This window comes from Penicillium taxi, assembly GCF_028828555.1.
Source record: "Penicillium taxi strain IBT 34144 chromosome Unknown utg000004l_segment0_segment0, whole genome shotgun sequence".
NCBI classification, from domain to species: Eukaryota; Fungi; Ascomycota; class Eurotiomycetes; order Eurotiales; family Aspergillaceae; genus Penicillium; species Penicillium taxi.
Window position 1 is genome coordinate 4880216 of NW_026643206.1, and position 19439 is coordinate 4899654.

General features: G+C 45.1%; 5 protein-coding genes across 5 annotated transcripts; 4 read left to right on the top strand and 1 right to left on the bottom strand.

The window, feature by feature from the left end:
- Positions 1-5663: 5663 nt before the first annotated feature.
- N7495_006691 (uncharacterized protein) lies at positions 5664-7190 on the top strand (the record flags this gene model as incomplete). Its single annotated transcript, XM_057209342.1, has 4 exons — positions 5664-5874; positions 5937-6034; positions 6091-6351; positions 6408-7190. 4 exons carry the CDS (start codon positions 5664-5666, stop codon positions 7188-7190), a joined length of 1353 nt encoding a protein of 450 aa, XP_057063116.1.
- A 663-nt stretch (positions 7191-7853) lies between these two features.
- Positions 7854-9695, top strand: N7495_006692 (MFS transporter; the record flags this gene model as incomplete). Its single annotated transcript, XM_057209343.1, has 1 exon — positions 7854-9695. One exon carries the CDS (start codon positions 7854-7856, stop codon positions 9693-9695), a length of 1842 nt encoding a protein of 613 aa, XP_057063117.1.
- Positions 9696-10137: 442 nt separating this feature from the next.
- On the top strand, positions 10138-13171 carry N7495_006693 (uncharacterized protein; the record flags this gene model as incomplete). Its single annotated transcript, XM_057209344.1, has 8 exons — positions 10138-10165; positions 10218-10606; positions 10660-11405; positions 11456-12233; positions 12290-12419; positions 12845-12939; positions 12996-13069; positions 13123-13171. 8 exons carry the CDS (start codon positions 10138-10140, stop codon positions 13169-13171), a joined length of 2289 nt encoding a protein of 762 aa, XP_057063118.1.
- A 341-nt stretch (positions 13172-13512) lies between these two features.
- N7495_006694 (uncharacterized protein) lies at positions 13513-16643 on the bottom strand (the record flags this gene model as incomplete). The annotated part of the gene is made up of 6 exons (XM_057209345.1): positions 13513-13869; positions 13941-14323; positions 14388-14523; positions 14571-14849; positions 15073-16113; positions 16176-16643. The coding sequence occupies 6 exons, from the start codon at positions 16641-16643 to the stop codon at positions 13513-13515; spliced, it is 2664 nt and encodes an 887-aa protein (XP_057063119.1).
- Positions 16644-16985: 342 nt separating this feature from the next.
- Positions 16986-18894, top strand: N7495_006695 (uncharacterized protein; the record flags this gene model as incomplete). The annotated part of the gene is made up of 4 exons (XM_057209346.1): positions 16986-17159; positions 17216-17895; positions 17954-18413; positions 18466-18894. The coding sequence occupies 4 exons, from the start codon at positions 16986-16988 to the stop codon at positions 18892-18894; spliced, it is 1743 nt and encodes a 580-aa protein (XP_057063120.1).
- Positions 18895-19439: the final 545 nt, after the last annotated feature.

Consider the following 19439-nt stretch of genomic DNA (forward strand, 5'->3'; position numbering starts at 1 on the left):
ACATCAAATTGGATCCCTCCATAGCTAGCGAAGTTAATGTCCAATTCGGAATTGGAACAACCTCTTTAATCGGATCAGCAAAAATCCCTACTCCTATTAGCAACGTTCAATTCCATATCGTTAATACAGACACTCTATTCCTATTATGCCTAGCGGACATGGACAACCTTGGAGTATACTACAACAACCTTAGGAACATAGTCATCACTTCAAAACCAGGCAAACAAAATGAAATACCTATCATTCGCCGATTTAGATACCCCTTTATGCTATAGGACGCACCCCTCTCCTCGTACCTCAGCATATCGTTCAGCATAAACCCTTGCTTCCTGACCGATACTAAGCTTAGACGACTACACCGTCGCTTTAGCCATCCATCAGTCAGCCGACTCCAAAAGTTGCTCTAGAACGTAGGCCATGAAACAAACACCACGGCACTGGAATACCTCACCAAATTTTGTCAATTCTGCCAGAAGTTTGGAAAATCGCCAGGAAGATTCCGCTTCACCCTAAAGGACCCAGATGACATAAGATTCAACTTCAATATTATAGTCGATATTATATACATCGTAAACATGCCCCTCCTTCATATTATTAACGAAGCAACACACTTTCAATCAGGCCGATGGCTAGACGACATTAGTGCCAAAAACACCTGGGATAAACTACGATCATGCTGGATCGACATATATTTAGGCCCTCTAGACTAGATCACCTACAACACTAGAAAGAACTTTATTAGTAAGGAATTCAAGACTTATGCAAAAGCCATAGGCATAAACACAAGAAGTGTGCCTATTAAAGCGTATAACTCAATCAGCATGGTTGAACGATACCACGGCCCCCTATGCCGCGCCTACCAGATTATCATTGCTGAAATCCCTAGAATCGACCGAGAAATAGCCCTCTAAATGGCCTTTAAAGCAATTAACGACACAGCTGGACCAGGAGGTTTAGTCCCTATACTACTCGTTTTTGGCGCATACCCCTGAATGATTGACTTAGATTCCCCTTTACCATCAATCACATAGCGTGCTACAGCAGTTAGAAAGGCGATGGCCGAGATACAGAAGCTCCTAGCAGAACGCCAAATCGCTGATGCATTAAACATGAGAAACGGCCCAAACACAACCGTAATCCATGATTTGCCACTGAATTCACCAGTTCTTGTCTAGAGAGAAGGAAACATAGGAAAAACAGGTAATTGGACTAGGCCATATATACTGCTATCGATTAAAGACGAAAACTGCATAGTCAAACTACCAAATAGACTAACAGCATTTCGATCGATAGTGGTTAAACCATTTTACACAGAATCGCCGACTCTAAACCCAGAACCATAGGGAATAGACGAAATCGACCTGATGGCACCAGAAGCCAAAACTAAAACCCTCTCTGAACACGCTGGATCACAGCCAGAACCTAGACGCTCTGGCCGAACACGGGTAGATAATCAAGAACAAGAACTTGCCCCTACTCCCTCGCAGCCCACGTAGCCATAGAAGCGTAGCCTAGGCCGTCCACGTAAGCACCCGATACCTGTAACTGCCCCTATCCCTAAAGAAGCGCAAAAACGTGGCCTAGGTCGCCCGCGTAAACACTTTCCGCCCATAACTATCTTTTTGCAAGAGGAGAGCAGCACCAATACTCAGTTCCGAGATTCAAGACAAAAAGAAATCAATGGGTTACTTGAAAAGGGAGTCTTTGAGCTTGTCACAGAAGCCCCACCTAGTATACGACTATTTAATTCAAGATTCGTTGACGATATCAAGAATAAAGGCATAGAGCGGGCTTTCGAAAAATCAAGACTGGTCATTTAAGCATATAACGACCAAGAGAAAGACCTGGTTTTGACTCAATCGCCAACGATTCAATGTGTCAGTCAGAGACTAATCCTTTACATCGCTGTAAGTCGCTAAGGCATTGCCGCTGAATCCAAGCTATTCCTCCGCGATATCTCCTAGGTATACATCCAGTCAAAGACCACACTAAACCGTGAATTTTACGCACGCCCACCGAAGGAACTGATAGGCCACCTCGGGAAAAACACACTTCTGAAGGTCATCAAGCCACTCTATGGCATCCCCGAAGCAGGAAACTACTGGTTCAGGATATATCACTCCTACCATTTGATAAACCTGAAAATAAACCAGTCGACATTTGACCTATGCCTTCTATATACAACAGATTCGAAAGGATTTGGTATCGTCGGACTTCAAACAGATGATACTCTTATCCTTATAGATAACGAATTTGCAGAAGCAGAAAAACAGGAGCTATAAAAGGCAAACTTCGCGGCAAAAGAGCGTAAGCAACTAACCATTGAAAATCCACTGAAATTCAATGGTGGAGTCATCGAATTGGTAACAGATGGAAGCATCACCCTTAAGCAGAAGGGCCAATGCGATAAGATCTCCCTTGCCAACACCAAAGATGAATATATTACCGAACGCGCGAGAGGCGCCTATATAGCTTCAGTATGTCAACCTGAAGCTGCTTTCGACTTGGCATTCGCTGCTCAAGCGACCGACTTGAGCAAAGACAATTATAGGTTATTGAACAAACGACTGCATTGGCAAAAAGAGAATTCCGCCAGAGGACTTAGCTTTGTCAACCTAGACTTAGACTCCCTGCAGCTAGTAGTCTTCACAGACGCATCATTTGCGAACAATAAAGACCTCTCATCCCAGATCGGCTATATCATCGCGCTAGCCGATAAGAGAGACGCTCCAAAAGACAATGACACCACAGTAAACGCCAATACCATCCACTAGAGCTCGACCAAATGCAAACGAGTCACCCGCAGCGTCCTAGCATCAGAGCTATACACTATGGCTCATGGCTCAGACATCGCTTTCGCAATAAAGTCGACTCTAGACCAAATGCTATAGGCCAATATCCCAATAGTTCTCTACACTAACTCAAAGTCGCTATATGACTGTCTTGTGAGACTGAACTCCACACAAGAGAAACGACTAATGATCGACGTGATGTGCCTTAGACAAGCATACAAACATCGCCAGATCACTGAGATCAAATGGATCGATGGGAACTCGAATCCTGCAGACGCGATGACCAAGGACAAACCCTGCGACGCGTTAAAGCAATTGATTAACACCAACCGCATTAATTTACAAGCTATCGGTTGGGTTGAATGTTCTGACTAAGCGGGACAGAGAGACTTTGTTTTCAAAAGCAGAAGACTGGATTTTGTGACTGCTGTACGAGTTTGTGTTTCTTTCTTGACTTTTGTGCTCTGACCGCGTTTTTCATCCCTTCTTTAAGTTTGCCCAGTGTTGGAACGAATATCAGCTGACATACCAAGATCATGTGATCTTGGCATGGCAGCTACTATATCTTCCTTCATCTGAGCATTTTAGAATGACACTTCACTTTTACCCAATATGCATACACCTATTATATACATACAGAAACGATATCAATAGCTGTCTGCTTCGGTAATAACCTAGTCAACCGACAATAACTAATAGTTATGATTGATTGGCTAGAATTTACTGTATATAGTTAATTGTTGGAACGAATATCAGCTGACATACCAAGATCATGTGATCTTGGCATGGCAGCTACTATATCTTCTTCCATCTGAGCATTTTAGAATGAAACTTCACTTTTACCCAATATGCATACACCTATTATATACGTACAGAAACGATATCAATAGCTGTCTGCTTCGGTAATAACCTAGTCAACCGACATTAATGTAAACATAACAAACATATCAACAACTTCTATTCTTAGATGGGGGCATTGATCACATACCTCCGCTCCCCACCTCAACGGTCTTCTTGTCCCTTAGGTATTCTATCACACGACTGCAAGGTTTTCTCTTCACCCCTTGAGTGTTGACCACCTGGGGCATAGTCCACCTGTACTTAGCATGGTACGCCATTGATAAGAGAAAGTTTTGATCACTTGAACATAAATTTACATACCTAGGTACCTTTGTACCGATCAGTTTCTTTTCTAAGGTTTATTCCAATGTGCATAATTGGATTTTCCGTTCGCATCTATTCATGCCTATCAGCCTTGTAACGTAGCCGAACTGACCCTGAATACATACCTTGGTAACCATATAATATCGTTGTCTAGATATCGAGTGGATTTAAGTGAATATAGGTTTTATTAGCGAGGTCCCGGTGACATGGATATCGGCTCCGGAAGATGTTTAGGAATCCCAATGAAGCCCGCATGACTTTACAACTTGACAGCTGTGCATACCCTCTATAACACATACGTATGCTCGTCTCTCTATACATTGATATGGAGCCCTGAAGCCCTAGTGCATGGAAAACCTAATCATATTACATAATCATAATCATTGAATTCGATCTTGTATGTAGCCATACTGATAGTACCTAGGTGCCCGTAGACACTTCAAATGCTTATCTTTCAGGCTTGCCGCACCTAGAAAGGGGTAACTATCTATGTGAACTCATGCCGTAGTGGCATAAATCACAGCATTTTCTCTGTGTGGTGGGAGATAATAGCTCCGGAATCTTTATATTATACAAGTCGAAAAAAATTTGTATAATTATTCCAAGGTTTTTTGTAATACTACTGACCCAGCCCGGGAGCAAAGCCCCGGGCCTGCAGGACTTGGTGGAAGGTACCACAATAACGGAACATGAACTATATATTCGTCTGAATATGTTGAGCATGCAATTTTCCACGAAAGTTCGCCGTCACATGCAGTTCCTTGGAACCTCAAACTCGGAATGTTAGTTTATCGGAGGCCTCATCAGTTGATCAAAAGATATCCCTCATTGGATTTCCCCGGACTTAACACGCACTCAATGGATCAAGATTGGAAATTTCCAAAACTTCCATCATACTTGAGCTGCAAAGTGACGCAACGGAAGCCTTATGGGTACGAATTTTAGCGACGATCAAGCGACGATCAAGCCAAGCTTTTTGATGTGAAACGCAAGCTCGCCAAACAAGGGAAAAAGCTTGTGCTTGGTTCCATCCCCTTGTGCTTATCCTTGTCCAATTTGGCGATGATTTAACCTTGAAAACAACTCCCGAGTGATCAACAGAAGTTGGGTGCTACAGCATCGGTTGTGACCTAATTGGCTCTACTCCACATTCCATTGCCCATTTTAAACCCCCGGACAACCTCTGCTGAGGATCCACTATGTCACCACTTTATTTCTTTTGAGCCTGGGTAGCTTTTTGACTTTAGTAGATCGATCCTCATATCCTAATCAATATGAAAACTACGATGTACAGAACCGGAAAAAAACCGATTATAAAAGTAGTTATGAAAGTGAACCAGCCGGGAAAGAAGTAGAGATCATCTTGCAAGAAAAAAGACTAACGAGCTTTTCAAGGTTTCAAGGATGGGAGCTCGAAGGGGATGATCTAGAGAATGAAGCTACGTACGTGCATTACTCCCTGAGTGGATGCGCGCATCGACCGCACGGATGGCCATTGCGGTACTTTCACTGCTATATAACAACCCCTTTGAATGAGAAGTCGGATTGAATTAGTTTAATTCGTCATATCTGACGGTCTAGCAAGCTTTATCTTGCCTGTGATACCCAGACTTCCCCGATATTACTTGCTTTATACATGAGTCTCGCTCATGAAAATTCCGAGGTCCAATTAATTTATGACAAGACGACAAAGCCTCTATATTCGATATGGCTCCGATGAAAAATTACAAGAGCAATGATTCCAGAGAATATCTAGATGAATTCAAAGAGTACTCATCAAGCTGCACTACGGCCTCCTCGTGTGAGGAGGGTAATATCAAAACTCTCGCAGATGATCATAAACTACCTCGCATTGATGGTGGCCTCCAGGCGTGGTTATTTCTCATAGCTTCTGCGATGCTAGAAGCCTTGGTCTGGGGTATGTACTCGGAATTTTTGGTTTAATCAAGCTGACCATAAGACTAACGAATTGACTTATAGGGTACGCCTTCGCCTTTGGGATATTTCAAGATTACTATACCACGCACAAACCCTTTGAAGGATCTAATAACATTGCCATCATTGGTACATGCGCTATGGTATAGAAACAATCAATCACTATTCCTCAACGATATTTGCTAAATCAAACACATAGGGACTTGCATACCTTGGTGCTCCACTAGCGATTGTCACGATGATTCTAGTGCCTCGTCTCGCACGATGGGTTTCGACAACAGGTGTTGTGATCATGTGTCTTTCATTGGCACTGAGCTCTTTTGCATCAAACGTTACCCATTTGATCTTATCCCAAGGTGTTGGCTTCGGACTGGGTGGCTGTATGGCTTATACGCCATCTATTCTTTACATGTCTGAATGGTTTGTGGAGCGTCGAGGGTTAGCCTTTGGATTTGTCTGGGTATGTGACGACCATCGTTCTGAGATTTACGGGTGCATTGGCTGACTTGATGATAGGCTGGTTCCGGTATTTCAGGCGTTATCTTTCCATTGGTAATTGAATGGTTGCTTGGAAAGTATGGAATAGAAGCGACACTACAAATTTCAGCAGTGGCTCTCTTCATTCTTGCAGCTCCATTCCTTTACTTCCACCGGCCTCGTCTTCCTCCCTCTGAAACCGTTTGCCATGAAAGACTCAACTTCCGTTTTTTATACAGCAAAAGATACGTCATCTATCAGTTCGGAAATACAATTGAAGCGCTGGGGTTCTTTCTGCCAACAATTTACCTTCCATCGCAGGCACGCAGCTTGGGGGCGAATGAGTTCATGTCATCGCTCACAGTTACGCTCGTCAACCTCGCATCCGTCTTCAGTTCGGTTATCGCAGGCTTCTTGTCGGATCGATACCATATCACTACATGTCTCTTCATGTCCACGGTGGGCACTGTCCTTGCTGTGTTCTTTTTATGGGGATTTTCCTCTTCCATACCTTGTCTATATGTGTTCTGTGTCGCATATGGTCTTCTAGCTGGTGGCTATTCATCAACTTGGGCTGGTATCGCTGAAGACATTCAACGAGCATGCCCCGGCTCAGATTCTACTGTGATCTTTCCGTTCATGGAATTGGGTCGCGGTATTGGCAACATAGTCAGTGGACCACTCAGCGTGTCACTTCTCCAGGCCGATACTAGAACATGGGGAAAATATGGAAATGGGTATGGCGCTCTTATTGTATGCACAGGTGCCACAGCACTTGTCGGAGGAGTATCAGTTGTTACACGGCAGTTGAACTGGTTGTAAGTCCCTGTGGTGGGTCACTGTACCTCCTGAGAAGTGGGGTCCGGTTTAAGTTTGTATTTGGGACCTTTGAACTGTTGGACAAACATATGGTTTGAGGACCACTATTAGATGGAAATATTTACTAACTTGTTAGCATGTCAAAAATTATACATCATTGTTTTTAGCTGTGGGCTTAGACCACTGGTAAGCTGTTAAGAAACAGTTTGAATCCAGATCAATTATACTTCATTTTTATGCATTGTCAAATCCAGGGGTCAATATACTTAACCTTGCTGAAACAATCATGACCTGAAATTGAAATTGTCGGCAACAAGCCAAAGCCGAATATCAAGCTGGTAGTCTGTCACGAAGGTCGGTTTTTCTCTGTAAGTGTCGGTAAGCCGATTCACAGAGCCTCGGCTGCGGGCCGCTGTTTCACAATTTCTTGTATCATACAAGGTCTAATACTTTGTAACTACCGGAAAATCGGCACAAAAGATCCACAATATCCACCACGGCTGTTCAATCAAGATCAATAGATCTCTTCACATTAATGCAGATCAGACCATACATAATCAGTAGGTCGTTGGGTGCGCAGGAATCTTTTCTTCAGAAATAAAATTCTTCGTCTTCGCTGTGAAGAAAAGCGATTGCGACAGTAGTTCTTTCTTTATATCACCCGTCATGTCCCTGATGGATCAAGACTCGGTCGAGGCTCCGGCTCCACAGCGCATTCCTTATTGGCGAATTGTGGTGGATCAAGGGGTTGTGACTCCAGAAATAATCGATCATCACTATGCTGGCTCTGGGACTGAAGCCGATCCGTATGTCGTCGAATGGATTCCAAATGACCCTCGCAACCCTATGAACTTTGATATAAACCTCAAATGGACCTACACAATTACTGTTGCGTTCGCGACCCTTGCGGTGTCTCTTGCGTCATCTGCCTATGCTGGAGGCATCGCTGAAATATTGACAGGTTTGCATGTTGGCGAAGAAGTCGCCACTCTTGGTGTATCACTCTTCGTACTAGGCTTTGCAGTCGGACCGCTGATCTGGGCCCCTCTCAGTGAGCTTATCGGGCGACAGTACGTATTTATGGGCACATTTTTCGCCCTCGCGGCATTCTGCGCAGGCGCAGCAGGCTGTCAAAATATCTGGAGTCTGGTCATAATCCGATTTTTCGCCGCATCGTTTGGTTCGTCTCCCTTCTCGAATGCTGGAGGTGTCATTGCAGACATCTTTCACGCTGACCAGCGTGGATTGGCCACTAGTCTGTTTGCCGGCGCACCTTTCCTAGGTCCCTCAGTCGGCCCTATCATCGGTGGTTTTATATCTGAGAATGCGGGATGGCGATGGGTGCAAGGTTTCTTAGCCATGTTCACTGGAGTTATCTGGATTATTCACTGCTTGGTGGTGCCAGAAACCTATGCACCCGTGCTGCTTCGCAAGCGGGCTCAGCGTCTTTCCCAAATCACTGGAAAATGTTACCTCAGTAAGTTGGATATTGATCGTGGCCCAGTGACCGCTGGTGCTGCATTTGGAACCGCACTGCGACGACCCTGGATTCTTCTCTTCGCAGAACCTATCGTTCTCCTGCTATCAACTTATATGGCCATTGTGTACGGTACTTTGTACATGCTCTTTGATGCTTTCCCGATTGTCTTCCAAGAGATTCGCGGCTGGAGCGAGGGTATTGGAAGCTTGCCCTTCCTCGCTGTCATGATCGGAATGATGATCGCAGTCGGGATTAACATGCACGACAATAAGCGCTATGTTCGCATCCATAAAAAGCACAACGGTTTCGCACCACCCGAAGCTCGACTACCGCCAACAATGTTCGGAGGAATTGCCATTCCTATCGGTTTGTTTTGGTTTGCATGGACTAACTATACCTCTATTCCATGGATTGTGTGTGTGCTAGCAACAGCGCCCTTCGGCTTCGGTATGGTGTTCGTTTTCCTAGGAATCATGAACTACCTTATCGATGCATACACCATCTATGCCGCATCTGTTCTGGCAGCGAACTCGATAATCCGTTCGCTTTTCGGTGCCGTTTTCCCCCTGTTCACGACCTACATGTATCGCAATCTGGGAATTCACTGGGCGTCATGTATCCCGGCATTCTTGGCTCTTATTTGCGTTCCGTTCCCATTTATCTTCTATAAATATGGGGCAGCTATTCGTCGCAAGTGCAAGTATTCCGCGGAATCGGATAACTTCATGCGTTCGTTGGCACAGAAGGCTCAGGAGGCTTCTCAAGAGAAGCCTCATCAGTATATCGAGAAAGAGATTCCCAAAACACCTGGGGAGTCTACCGATATTGAAGTCGATGTTGATATCGAAGCCCTGACCAGGTCGAATACTTCTCATTCCGCTCATTCCGCACTGGAGCGTGTCGAGACGATATACGATGAAAATCCGTATGACATTGACCGCGTGAACACAAAAAATTCGAAAATCTCTCGCAAGTCAAAATCCATTAAAGAGCGCGCCTCATCCTTCTTTTCATCCAGCCGCAAATAAGGATTTCTGCTCTGTATCAGCTGCCGGTACATATTGAGCGATGATGATCCCCCCAATTGAGCTTTTTTATAGATTGAATAATTTTAATTACTGTCATGAGATGGCCTGGGATTGAATCGAGGGAAGACAGTCTAGAGATAGCCCAGTGCTGATTAGTCCCCTCTTCTGCTTCTACTCTTGTCTCTTTCCCTAGTCATGAGTGAATAACAACATAGCGATGGATGTTTCTATCGGATCTTTTCCCCCTTTATAGCTCACAAAATAGTTACCTTGAATGAGAAAGTGGCAGGTGCTGTTCATGTGGTTCGTAAAAGTTGCACTTTTCAACGCGTGAGACCAAGCACCCACTCTTTTTTCAATTCCATCATTTCAATTTCATCATTTCAACTTCTATTTCTATCTTTCACATATTTTTGTACCCTTTATTCCAACAGCTCCATTCATGGATAGAGTCGTTATTGTCGGTGCAGGTACGAAGTGCAGTCTTAATCAATGATATAATCCAAATACTGATAAATCCAGGCCTCTACGGTCTCATAACTGCCAAAACTTACTTAGAGGTCGCCGGTGTTTACGACAATGGAGTCCAGTTTAAAGAAGCCGAAATCATCGAAGAGATCCCTGTATGCTTCAGTAATGTCAAGCAAAACGCGTTGATTGCGCCTGGCTGCCAGCTGCTGGTAATCGATGCCTTGTCAGATGCTGGAGGAACATGGGCGGAGGAACGCCTATACCCAAATCTGCTGAGTCAAAGCTCATACGGTTCATATGAGTTCAGCGATATGTCTCTTCAACCTTATCCAAGTGAGCAGGGAAGAGGCCCATTCATTCCTGGCTGGAGCATCAATCGCTATCTGCACGCATGGATTGAAAAGTGGAGATTGAAACAACATATCAGGTTGAAGTGGAAGGTATGCCTTCATATAAGTGGAATCGGTCGAATGGGTTACTTAACTTCCACGAGGTTGATAGCATTTGTCGCCTCGAGAGCAAAGAGTGGCGCTTAGCGATTACTATCACCACAACGACTCCCCGGAATATTACCATCATTTGCGATAAATTGATTTTGGCCACTGGGCTGACCTCCGTACCCAATACTCCTATCATCAGCCAACCAGAAACAATCAGAGATCCCATTATCCACGCGAAAGACATCGGTAAATGGGCGCGTGAAAATCTAGGATATCGACCCATTCCAGATTTTACGGAGAACACTCAGGATCATCAACTACCAGCCAATATTTCCTCAAGGGTGACCTCTGTTGTGATCTATGGTGGTGCTAAGACTTCGTTCGACCTGGTTCATTTGTTCGCCAAGCTCCATTTCAAGGATAAAGCCAGATATATGGAGATGGTAGATTGGCAGCGAGTCCAAGTCCATTGGATTATCCGGGAAAATGGAAGAGGGCCAGCGTGGATGGTACCGCCAACTACGCTTCTCCCTGATGGTGAGACTGGGCCGAGCGATAAAGCGACGAGTACCAGACTTCTCCATTACCTTCATCCATGCTCTTACGAAACACCAAAGCATCTTCTCGTTCGAGGATGGAAATTGTGCCTGAAAGGATCTTGGATAGCACGTGTGCTTAACGGAAACTTCATTGGTCGAATTTATATTCGTAAACTTTGGAAATCGATCAATCAGAGCATTGAGGATTGGGCAATGTACGGATCGGATTCAAAGATGCAAAAACTTCGACCGGATAGGAGGTATGCATGTGCTCATTGCTGACATGATTTAGACATCTGACGTCAATTAGCATTTACACTTGCGGTGCCAGCATTGGTATTGCCAACCAGCTAGATTTGTGGAAAGTAATCCGGTCTTCGCATGTCAAGGTTTACCGGTCAAGTATCACAGCCATATTTGATGGAGAAGCTTTGTTTGACTGTGCTACCGTATCGCTCTCGGATGGTACTGTGATTCCGGATGTCGACCTTGTTGTCCATGCTACTGGATATAAGCCAGTGGTTCCCATTAACTTTGAACCGCCTAGCTTTCGTCTAACTCTTGGCCTTTTAAGTCTTGTGAATAAAAGTTCACACGACACTGACAATCTTGAGAGCTTGCAAACTATTGACGGATTGATCCCATTTGACTTGGTCTCAAAAACTCATATTCACCATTGGGAAATTATGGATCAGCGGGAGGAACCACGAATTTGGAAATCATTAAAAATGGCCGGATGTCCTCGAGCTGAACAATCTACACCCTCATGGGCAGATGACCTTGATGTCCTGCCGTATCGCCTCTTTCGACGCATGGTAGCCCCAGAATTGGTTGCTAGTGGGGATCGGTCATTTGCCATAGTAGGTGTTTTACTATCGTCTACTGTTCCGATTATTGCCGAAGTCCAGGCACTCTGGGTAACGGCCTTTTTGACCGGCGGGTTTGACGATGAGGTGATTGAGGCTCCTAGGCATGATGGAGTCCTCCACTTGACTACGCTATCTCGTAAGGCAATGGACCGAAGCATTGCAGAAGATGTGGTTCTAGGCTCTCTCACAGGCAGTGGTCTTGAGGTGGATTCAATTCACGTATGTTTTCAACATTTATTTTTTCTTGGTAAACTCGATTCTAACTCGTGGGATAGTATAACGATATGCTCATGCAGGATTTGGGATTGAACCCCAACCGCTTGGGTGGCGGGCTCAAGAGAGAAATGACGGGTGTCTATGAGCCATCGGTTTATGCTGGAATTGTGGATGAATGGAGAACTAGTGGTGGGTTCCGTGCTCGGCACAGTGATCGAGATCATTCAATGTAGCAGCATTGCTATTTGGCTCGTACGGCCTATGTTGTTTCGATTTTGCGGCGGAAAAAAATTTGTTCGCGAAGTTTGAAACCCGAGACTCAGTGGTTTATGTGGCTCGGGGTTTCAAGCATATGTCGCGAGCTAACTCATACAAGGGTGGAAAGGGGGCATTCAAGGGCTTTGATTTGCGGCTGTCTTCATCCCTTGCCACGTATTTCTTCAAAAAGGGACTCTTTATGAAGTTACTTCCAGGTATCTCGGAGTCGGAATAGATGCAAGGGATGTCAGACTATTGAAACCCTTTGAATTAGTTATCCTTTGGTGTAGTACTTGGTCTTGAGAACGGAGTGCATCAACAAATATTTCCTACTACACAAAAGTGATTCTGGGAAGCTAGTTTCGATTCTATCATGTACGGTCTGAAGCAAATTGCTGCTCTGAGCTTCATGTTCCTCTCGGTTTCTGCGAAGGATGTCAAGCAGACAACGGTATTGACCTTTTAGCGTCTAGTCAAAATGTTTTTCTCATATGCTAACCCTGGTAGATTGGACTTGGTACCGACAAGAGCAGCCGTGCAGTCATGGTTAATCTAGATGACTGCCATGCAATTAACGAGGAGTAAGTTTTCTGTACCAATCTTGGCTTATTTGACGTCTTCTAAAGATATACAGCGAGGTTTTCACCGTTTCCGTCCAAAAATACTGTCGTGTATTCACGTAAGTGCCCTTCTATGCATCGATTGCCCTTATATCTAGGTACTAACTTTATTTCTATCAAAAGTGGCCCCAATTGCACTGGTCGAAACACTATACTCGCTCCAGGCGATCACTCAAACGAAGATCCCGTTCCTATTGAATCAATTTACTGCCATTCAAAGCGACCTTAAGAGGGAACTCGAGAAGAAAAATAGTATATGGAAGTTACATTACATGAAGTACTACTGCCTGTCGCGATCAAACGAATTCTATCACGCTTGGTAATAATCTTGGAAGAGAAAGCCTCGAGTCGAACAAACAAATGCATAACTTGACGATCACTATCATTTCAACAAAATTACGCGATTAGGCGTGGAAGTACCCATCACGTGCTGTTGTTGGTATTTCGTAGCTCTCAGTAGGAACTGGAAAATACGAAGTATTTGTGTCCTGCCTCTCATTGTCAACGCTCAACCCATTTGTATTGCTCTGTTTCTCCATCTTCTCCATCATCTTCCTCTGTTTCTTCTCTCCGCGGCTCAGTTTTTCAAACTTTGCATCCTCTCCCTGGAGAATCTGGCCCGGATTGAGGACGTTGAGTGCGATTAATGCGAGGAGCATTGGAGTAGCATCAAAGACATATTCATAGGCTTCGTTTGTGAGAACTTGGTTTGATGTAGAAGTTCCCTGTCCATATTGAGAAATACGGAAAATGATTCGAACCTGTCCAGTATTATAAGCATATATCCAAGCATCAAAGCACTTAAATCAGAAAGATATGAGCCGAAACATACAGTGATCATGACCAAGGCGAAATAGATAGTATAGAAAAGCCATCGCCAAGGAAACGGACTTTGTGTTAACTTGAAGGTCGCCGCAATGTTCTCCATGTGAATCAATCGTCGATGAAAATGGATTGTCATGACAGTAAAGCAAATAATAAATGCTTCTTGGAGACCAATACCACCCATATAGAGATGCAATCCATTCATTACGACCTTCACGTCACCCTGTGCACTAGTCATCATAGCACCAGCTGCTTGCACGATGAAAGCAACGATGTCAAGGCAGACAAAAATCACACCGAAGCGAGGGGCGGGGATTCCCCAAAATCGCTTCTCGGGAATGTAGAAATGAATCATTCGGCCGAGCGTCATGTATAAAAAGGCATTGATCCCTGTAACATTTGTGAGCATGAAGAACCTTTGAAAGTTCCGAGATTTTTGTGCAAAAATGCTCACAAATTGGTGCTAGGAGAAAGAAGACTGTATAGAGTGTGTCGTAGGTGGCACTGTTTTGATGCCGTGTCAAGAGAGCGCGGAAAATAAATGCAAGTAATTCCCATGCTGCTCCCATGATTATTACCCACACATATCCCTGCTTACTGTTAGCGGCGCTCAGATGGTGAAGTTATTTGATCGAACCTTCTTGTAGAGAATGGCTTGGACAAGATGTGCTATTGTGGTTGCAGAGAAGAAAATGCAGAATACAATGGCAGCGGCATATGATGGCACGTAGTAGAGATTGGCATCACATGATTCTGGGGGAAGATATCCATTTTTGCCAGGAGTCATACTTGCTATGCAACTAGCAGTAGCTGTAGAGGAAGCCGTAGAAACTGATGTCGCTGTAGGAGCCATAGTAAAAGGACGAACAAAAGACCGGACAATTGAAAAGTGAAAAAATTGAAAAGAAATGAAGTTCTATGGATATAGAAATCAAGGCAGTCTCATTATCATCTTATATACCATAACTCTAGTATACAATTTGTTGGAATTTTCAAACAACTTTCTATTTTGGTTGAGGCGAAGCTTGAGGCATCAGAACAACTCGCATATCACTCAAAGCACGGACTCTGTTTACCCGAGCCAGCCAATCAGCAACGCACCCTCGCTTACACTAGTCCAATCTGAACGATGACTAAACATAATTCCACCCACTCTGAAGCTTTGCTCCAACCACATCTTCGCGACCGTCATTGCAACGGCTCAACAGATCCTTTACAGCCCTCTGCGCAAATTGAACAATCTCCACCTCTTTAACAGACCCTCCATGCACTAATCTCCCCTGCTCCACCAAAATCTCACCGTTTACCACCGTCATATCCACGTCGCGGCCCGTGCATGCATGTACAACTGCCGTAGCGGGGCTCACACCTTGTCCCGAATGTTCGCAGCTCCAGGGAGCTGCTGCAAGATTCCCACGTCTATATGGATCAAGCAGGACCAAGTCAGCCTTCTTTCCCACTTCTAGGCTGCCAATATCACTCTCAAGACCCAGTGCACGGGCTCCATTGATCGTCGCCATTTCTAAGGCAGTCTCAGCTGGAATAAGCGCGGCGTCATGGTTGACACCCTTGTGAAGGATTCCCGCTAGATGCATTTCTTGGATCATATCGTAGGAGTTGCAGCAGGGGGCCCCGTCTGTTCCCAGCGATACGTTGACCGCAGACGGACCGGAGATCATGGCAGGGACCGGCGCGACGCCCGAGGCCAACTTCAAATTTGAAGTAGGGTTATGAGCCACTGAAGTTTGGGAACTGGCAAGAAGTGGGATATCAATCTCATTGTCGAGATTAACCATGTGGGCGAGAACTAGCCGATGGCTTAGCTTATCAACCCGGTCGGGGTTTGACTGTGGACATAGCTTTGCCTGCTGAATGAACTCCATGGAGCTACAGCCGTATGACTCATGGTAGATCTCACGATCGCGAGGAGCCTCAGCACAGTGCATTGTCACTGATATACCGTTACTGGAACATGTTTCGCCCAGCTCGAGGTACTGAGAAATAGGTGCGCCCCTGGGTGTGCCAGCTGCAGCCCAGACATGAATCCTTCCGTTATTGCCATTATGATATTTCTGGTGCGCATTGAGAAGTTCAGGGATTGACATGGCAAGCAAATCTTGGTCTCTGGGGTCGGATATTGACAGCTGCCGATTTGTCTCCGTAAATTTTACCAGCTTTCCCTGAAACAAACAAATAGATATGAGCATAATTCTACTTACAGTGGATATACATTTTGACTTACCAAGCAGCCTCGAATTCCCATCTCAGTCATGGCCTGGCATACTCGATCGAATCCTGCGCGATATGTCAACATGGGATCAAGAAAACATGTTGTCCCAGTCTTCAACATCTCCGCCATGGTCAATCGGGCTGCGTGGTAGCCATCATCGGCGTCGAAAGCTGCTTCGAGCGGCCACACTGCATCACAAAGCCAGTTATGAAGGGGTAGATCCTCTGCAAGACCTCTCAGCAGCGATTGCACCAAATGGGCATGAGTGTTAATCAGCCCGGGTATGATGATTTTGTCTTGGCAGTCGATTTCACGAGTTCCAGAAGGCAAGATCGTAGGATATGGGCATTTCCCTATGGCCGAAATCCTGTCTCCTTCTACTAAAAGAAAGCCGTTTAGGATCACTTCGCGACTCGCGTTAACAGTAAGTATGGTAGCATTGAAGAAAAGTTTAGGGTCTGAAGCAATTTCGGGAGACATTTTGACGTGAAAAGAACAAGAGGGCGAATTGATAGCTAACCAATAGTCTACTGCTCACGGGTATGGGGAATTAAGAATAAAACCAGAGACCCAGTGCGTTGGTTCCTGGAACTCACCGACTCCATAATCCTCGGCCGAGCGCCAAGCTTTTCCCTCTTATCAACAATCAGGACTCCCGAGATTGAGATTTGTCCAATCGGAATCAATGCTACTATACTTCCCTATCAGCAACATATCTAGACTCGATCCTGGCTGACAGGATGTTATATAAGAAGGATTTCATGGTCAATTAGATGTCCACTACTATTTAGAATTGAAAACTCTCCGCTCATGACCAATCAGATGGATGAAAATCCAAGACTGCCTGAAAAAGGCGCATTGAACACACCAGTCGATTCATCTTTTGAGGCATTTGACAGAGGACCAGGAGTGATGGAAGTCCTTCCCTGCTCAGAATCAAAATGGCACTATCTTTACCGGTACTTCACAACTAGACAGGGATGGGTCGGGGACTACGTATGCCAATCAAAGGTTGAACTTTCCCAGCCATTCAGTCACTGACATGATTAAAGGACTACGAATATCTCGTTACTCCGAACATCTGGCCATTCAACAAGAAGTACAAAGATTATGAAACTCCCTTTTACGGGTTGAATGATGAGGTTCCTATCCTCTTGACAATCATCCTAGGCCTACAGCATGCATTGACCATGATCGGATCGATCGTGTCTCCTCCTCTCGCCATTGCTAGTGGTGCCTTTTACCTAGATGCAGAAAAAAGCCAGTACCTCGTCTCCGCTGCATTCATCACCACCGGAATTGCAACGGCACTCCAAGTGACTCGTGTTCATCTAGCCAAAACTCCGTTCTATATCGGAACTGGACTTCTCTCGGTGGTTGGCCCGACTTTCGACATCCTCGCCATTGCCTTCAGTTATACGGATATGCGATATGCAAACGGTACTTGTCCTACATCTTCAGATGGGACCAAACTACCGTGCCCTGAAGCATACGGGGCTATGTTAGGTACCATTCTTTGCACAGTTTGGATTCAGATCCTGCTATCATTTGTCCCGCCCAAAACTCTGAATCGTATATTCCCAAAAGTTGTCACCGGTACTCTGCTTTTGCTTGTTGGCGTCTACCTGGTTTCTAGTGGAATGCAGAACTTTGGGGGAAGTTCTAACTGTAATGGTGGGACGGGCTATTATGCTCTATGCCCGAATACAGCAGCGCCACGGCCACTGCCTTGGTATGTTTTTGTCGTTCATTAAACTAGCATTTGACCCAAATCTAATATTCGCCAATAGGGGAGACCCGAAACTCATTGGGCTTGGATTCAGTGTGTTCGTGACAATTGTCATCGTTGAGCTCTTTGGCTCTCCTATCATGCGCTCAGCTTCGGTCGTGTTTGGACTTGCTGTTGGATGTGCTATATCTGGAGCGACAGGATACTGGTCTCGTACTAATATCGATGCTGCACCTGTCGCGACCTTCCTCTGGGTTCACACTTTCAAGCTATCGGTTGACGGGGCACTAGTTCTGCCACTGTTGATTATGTTCGTTTGCGAGGCAGTAAGCTGCATGCCGGATATCCTAGCAACTGCTGAGATATCTGGGGTTGATATTGATGGCGTCGAGTTCAACAGTCGCATTCAAGGTGGAATTCTTTGCGACGGCCTTGGGAGTCTTATTAGCGCTCTAGGTACGGGTTTGCCGATGGTCAGCCAAGCAGGAAACAACGGGGTCATCTCTTTGACTGGATGTGCAGTAAGTACTTTCACAAGACACTTCATTTCAATATACTGAGAACGCAATCCAGAGCCGGCGAGCAGGTTGGTGTGCGTCTGCCTTTCTCATCCTGATGGGAATCTTTGGCAAGTTCGGAAGTGTTTTTGGGAGCATGCCCCCATCCGTTCTTGGCGGAATGCAAGTCTTTCTATATAGCACTATCGCGGTAGCTGGTGTACGAGTACTAAGCTTGGTAGAATTTACCAGGCGAAATCGGTTCATTCTCACAGTGGCCCTGGGCATTGGCTTCATGGATATCACATCACCTGAGTGGTTCAGCAGCATCTTAGACTACAGTGGGTCTAACGTCAGCTTACAAGGATTTGAACAGGGCATCAATCTCGTGGTAGAGACGCCATTTGTTGCTGCTGCTGTGGTTGGTGTTTTCTTGAACCTCTTACTTCCTTATGATGTTAAGAAGGCTGAGCATGAGAGCGACCGTTCGTCGCTTCCTAATTGATAACAATCCTGATAAATAATTTAAATAACTACAGTTGAATTATATGTAACTAAGCACAATAAAATCAGTTGTTCAGAGGTTTTAAAAGGCCTTAACCGGACGGACCGTGTCCGGACCCGTCTCTTACCAACGGTCCATTCGGCAGCTATCGCTCTCAATTCCGAAATACGGACCGTGAGGGGCGAGATATAAGTTCAATGAAATATCCTGAAAACAATTCTCCAATCGTTCTGCTCAATTACATTTCTTAAAATGAGCGCATCGTGATCTTCAGAGCCGGTGTCTTCGGCCTCAGCACTGCTCTCAGACTAAAGAAAGAAGGCCATACTTCCGTGACTGTTCTCGATCGGTCAATTCCTCCAGTGCCAGATGGATCCAGTAATGATATTTCACGGGTTATCCGCTTTGACTACAGCGATGCTATCTACACCCGTATTTTGAAGAAGGCGTTCGATCCTTGGTCAGCCCCAGAATTCTCTGATGCATTCTATCCCACAACTTGTTTGTGGGTATGTCAAGAAGGTACCCCTGAGCAGCCAACACAG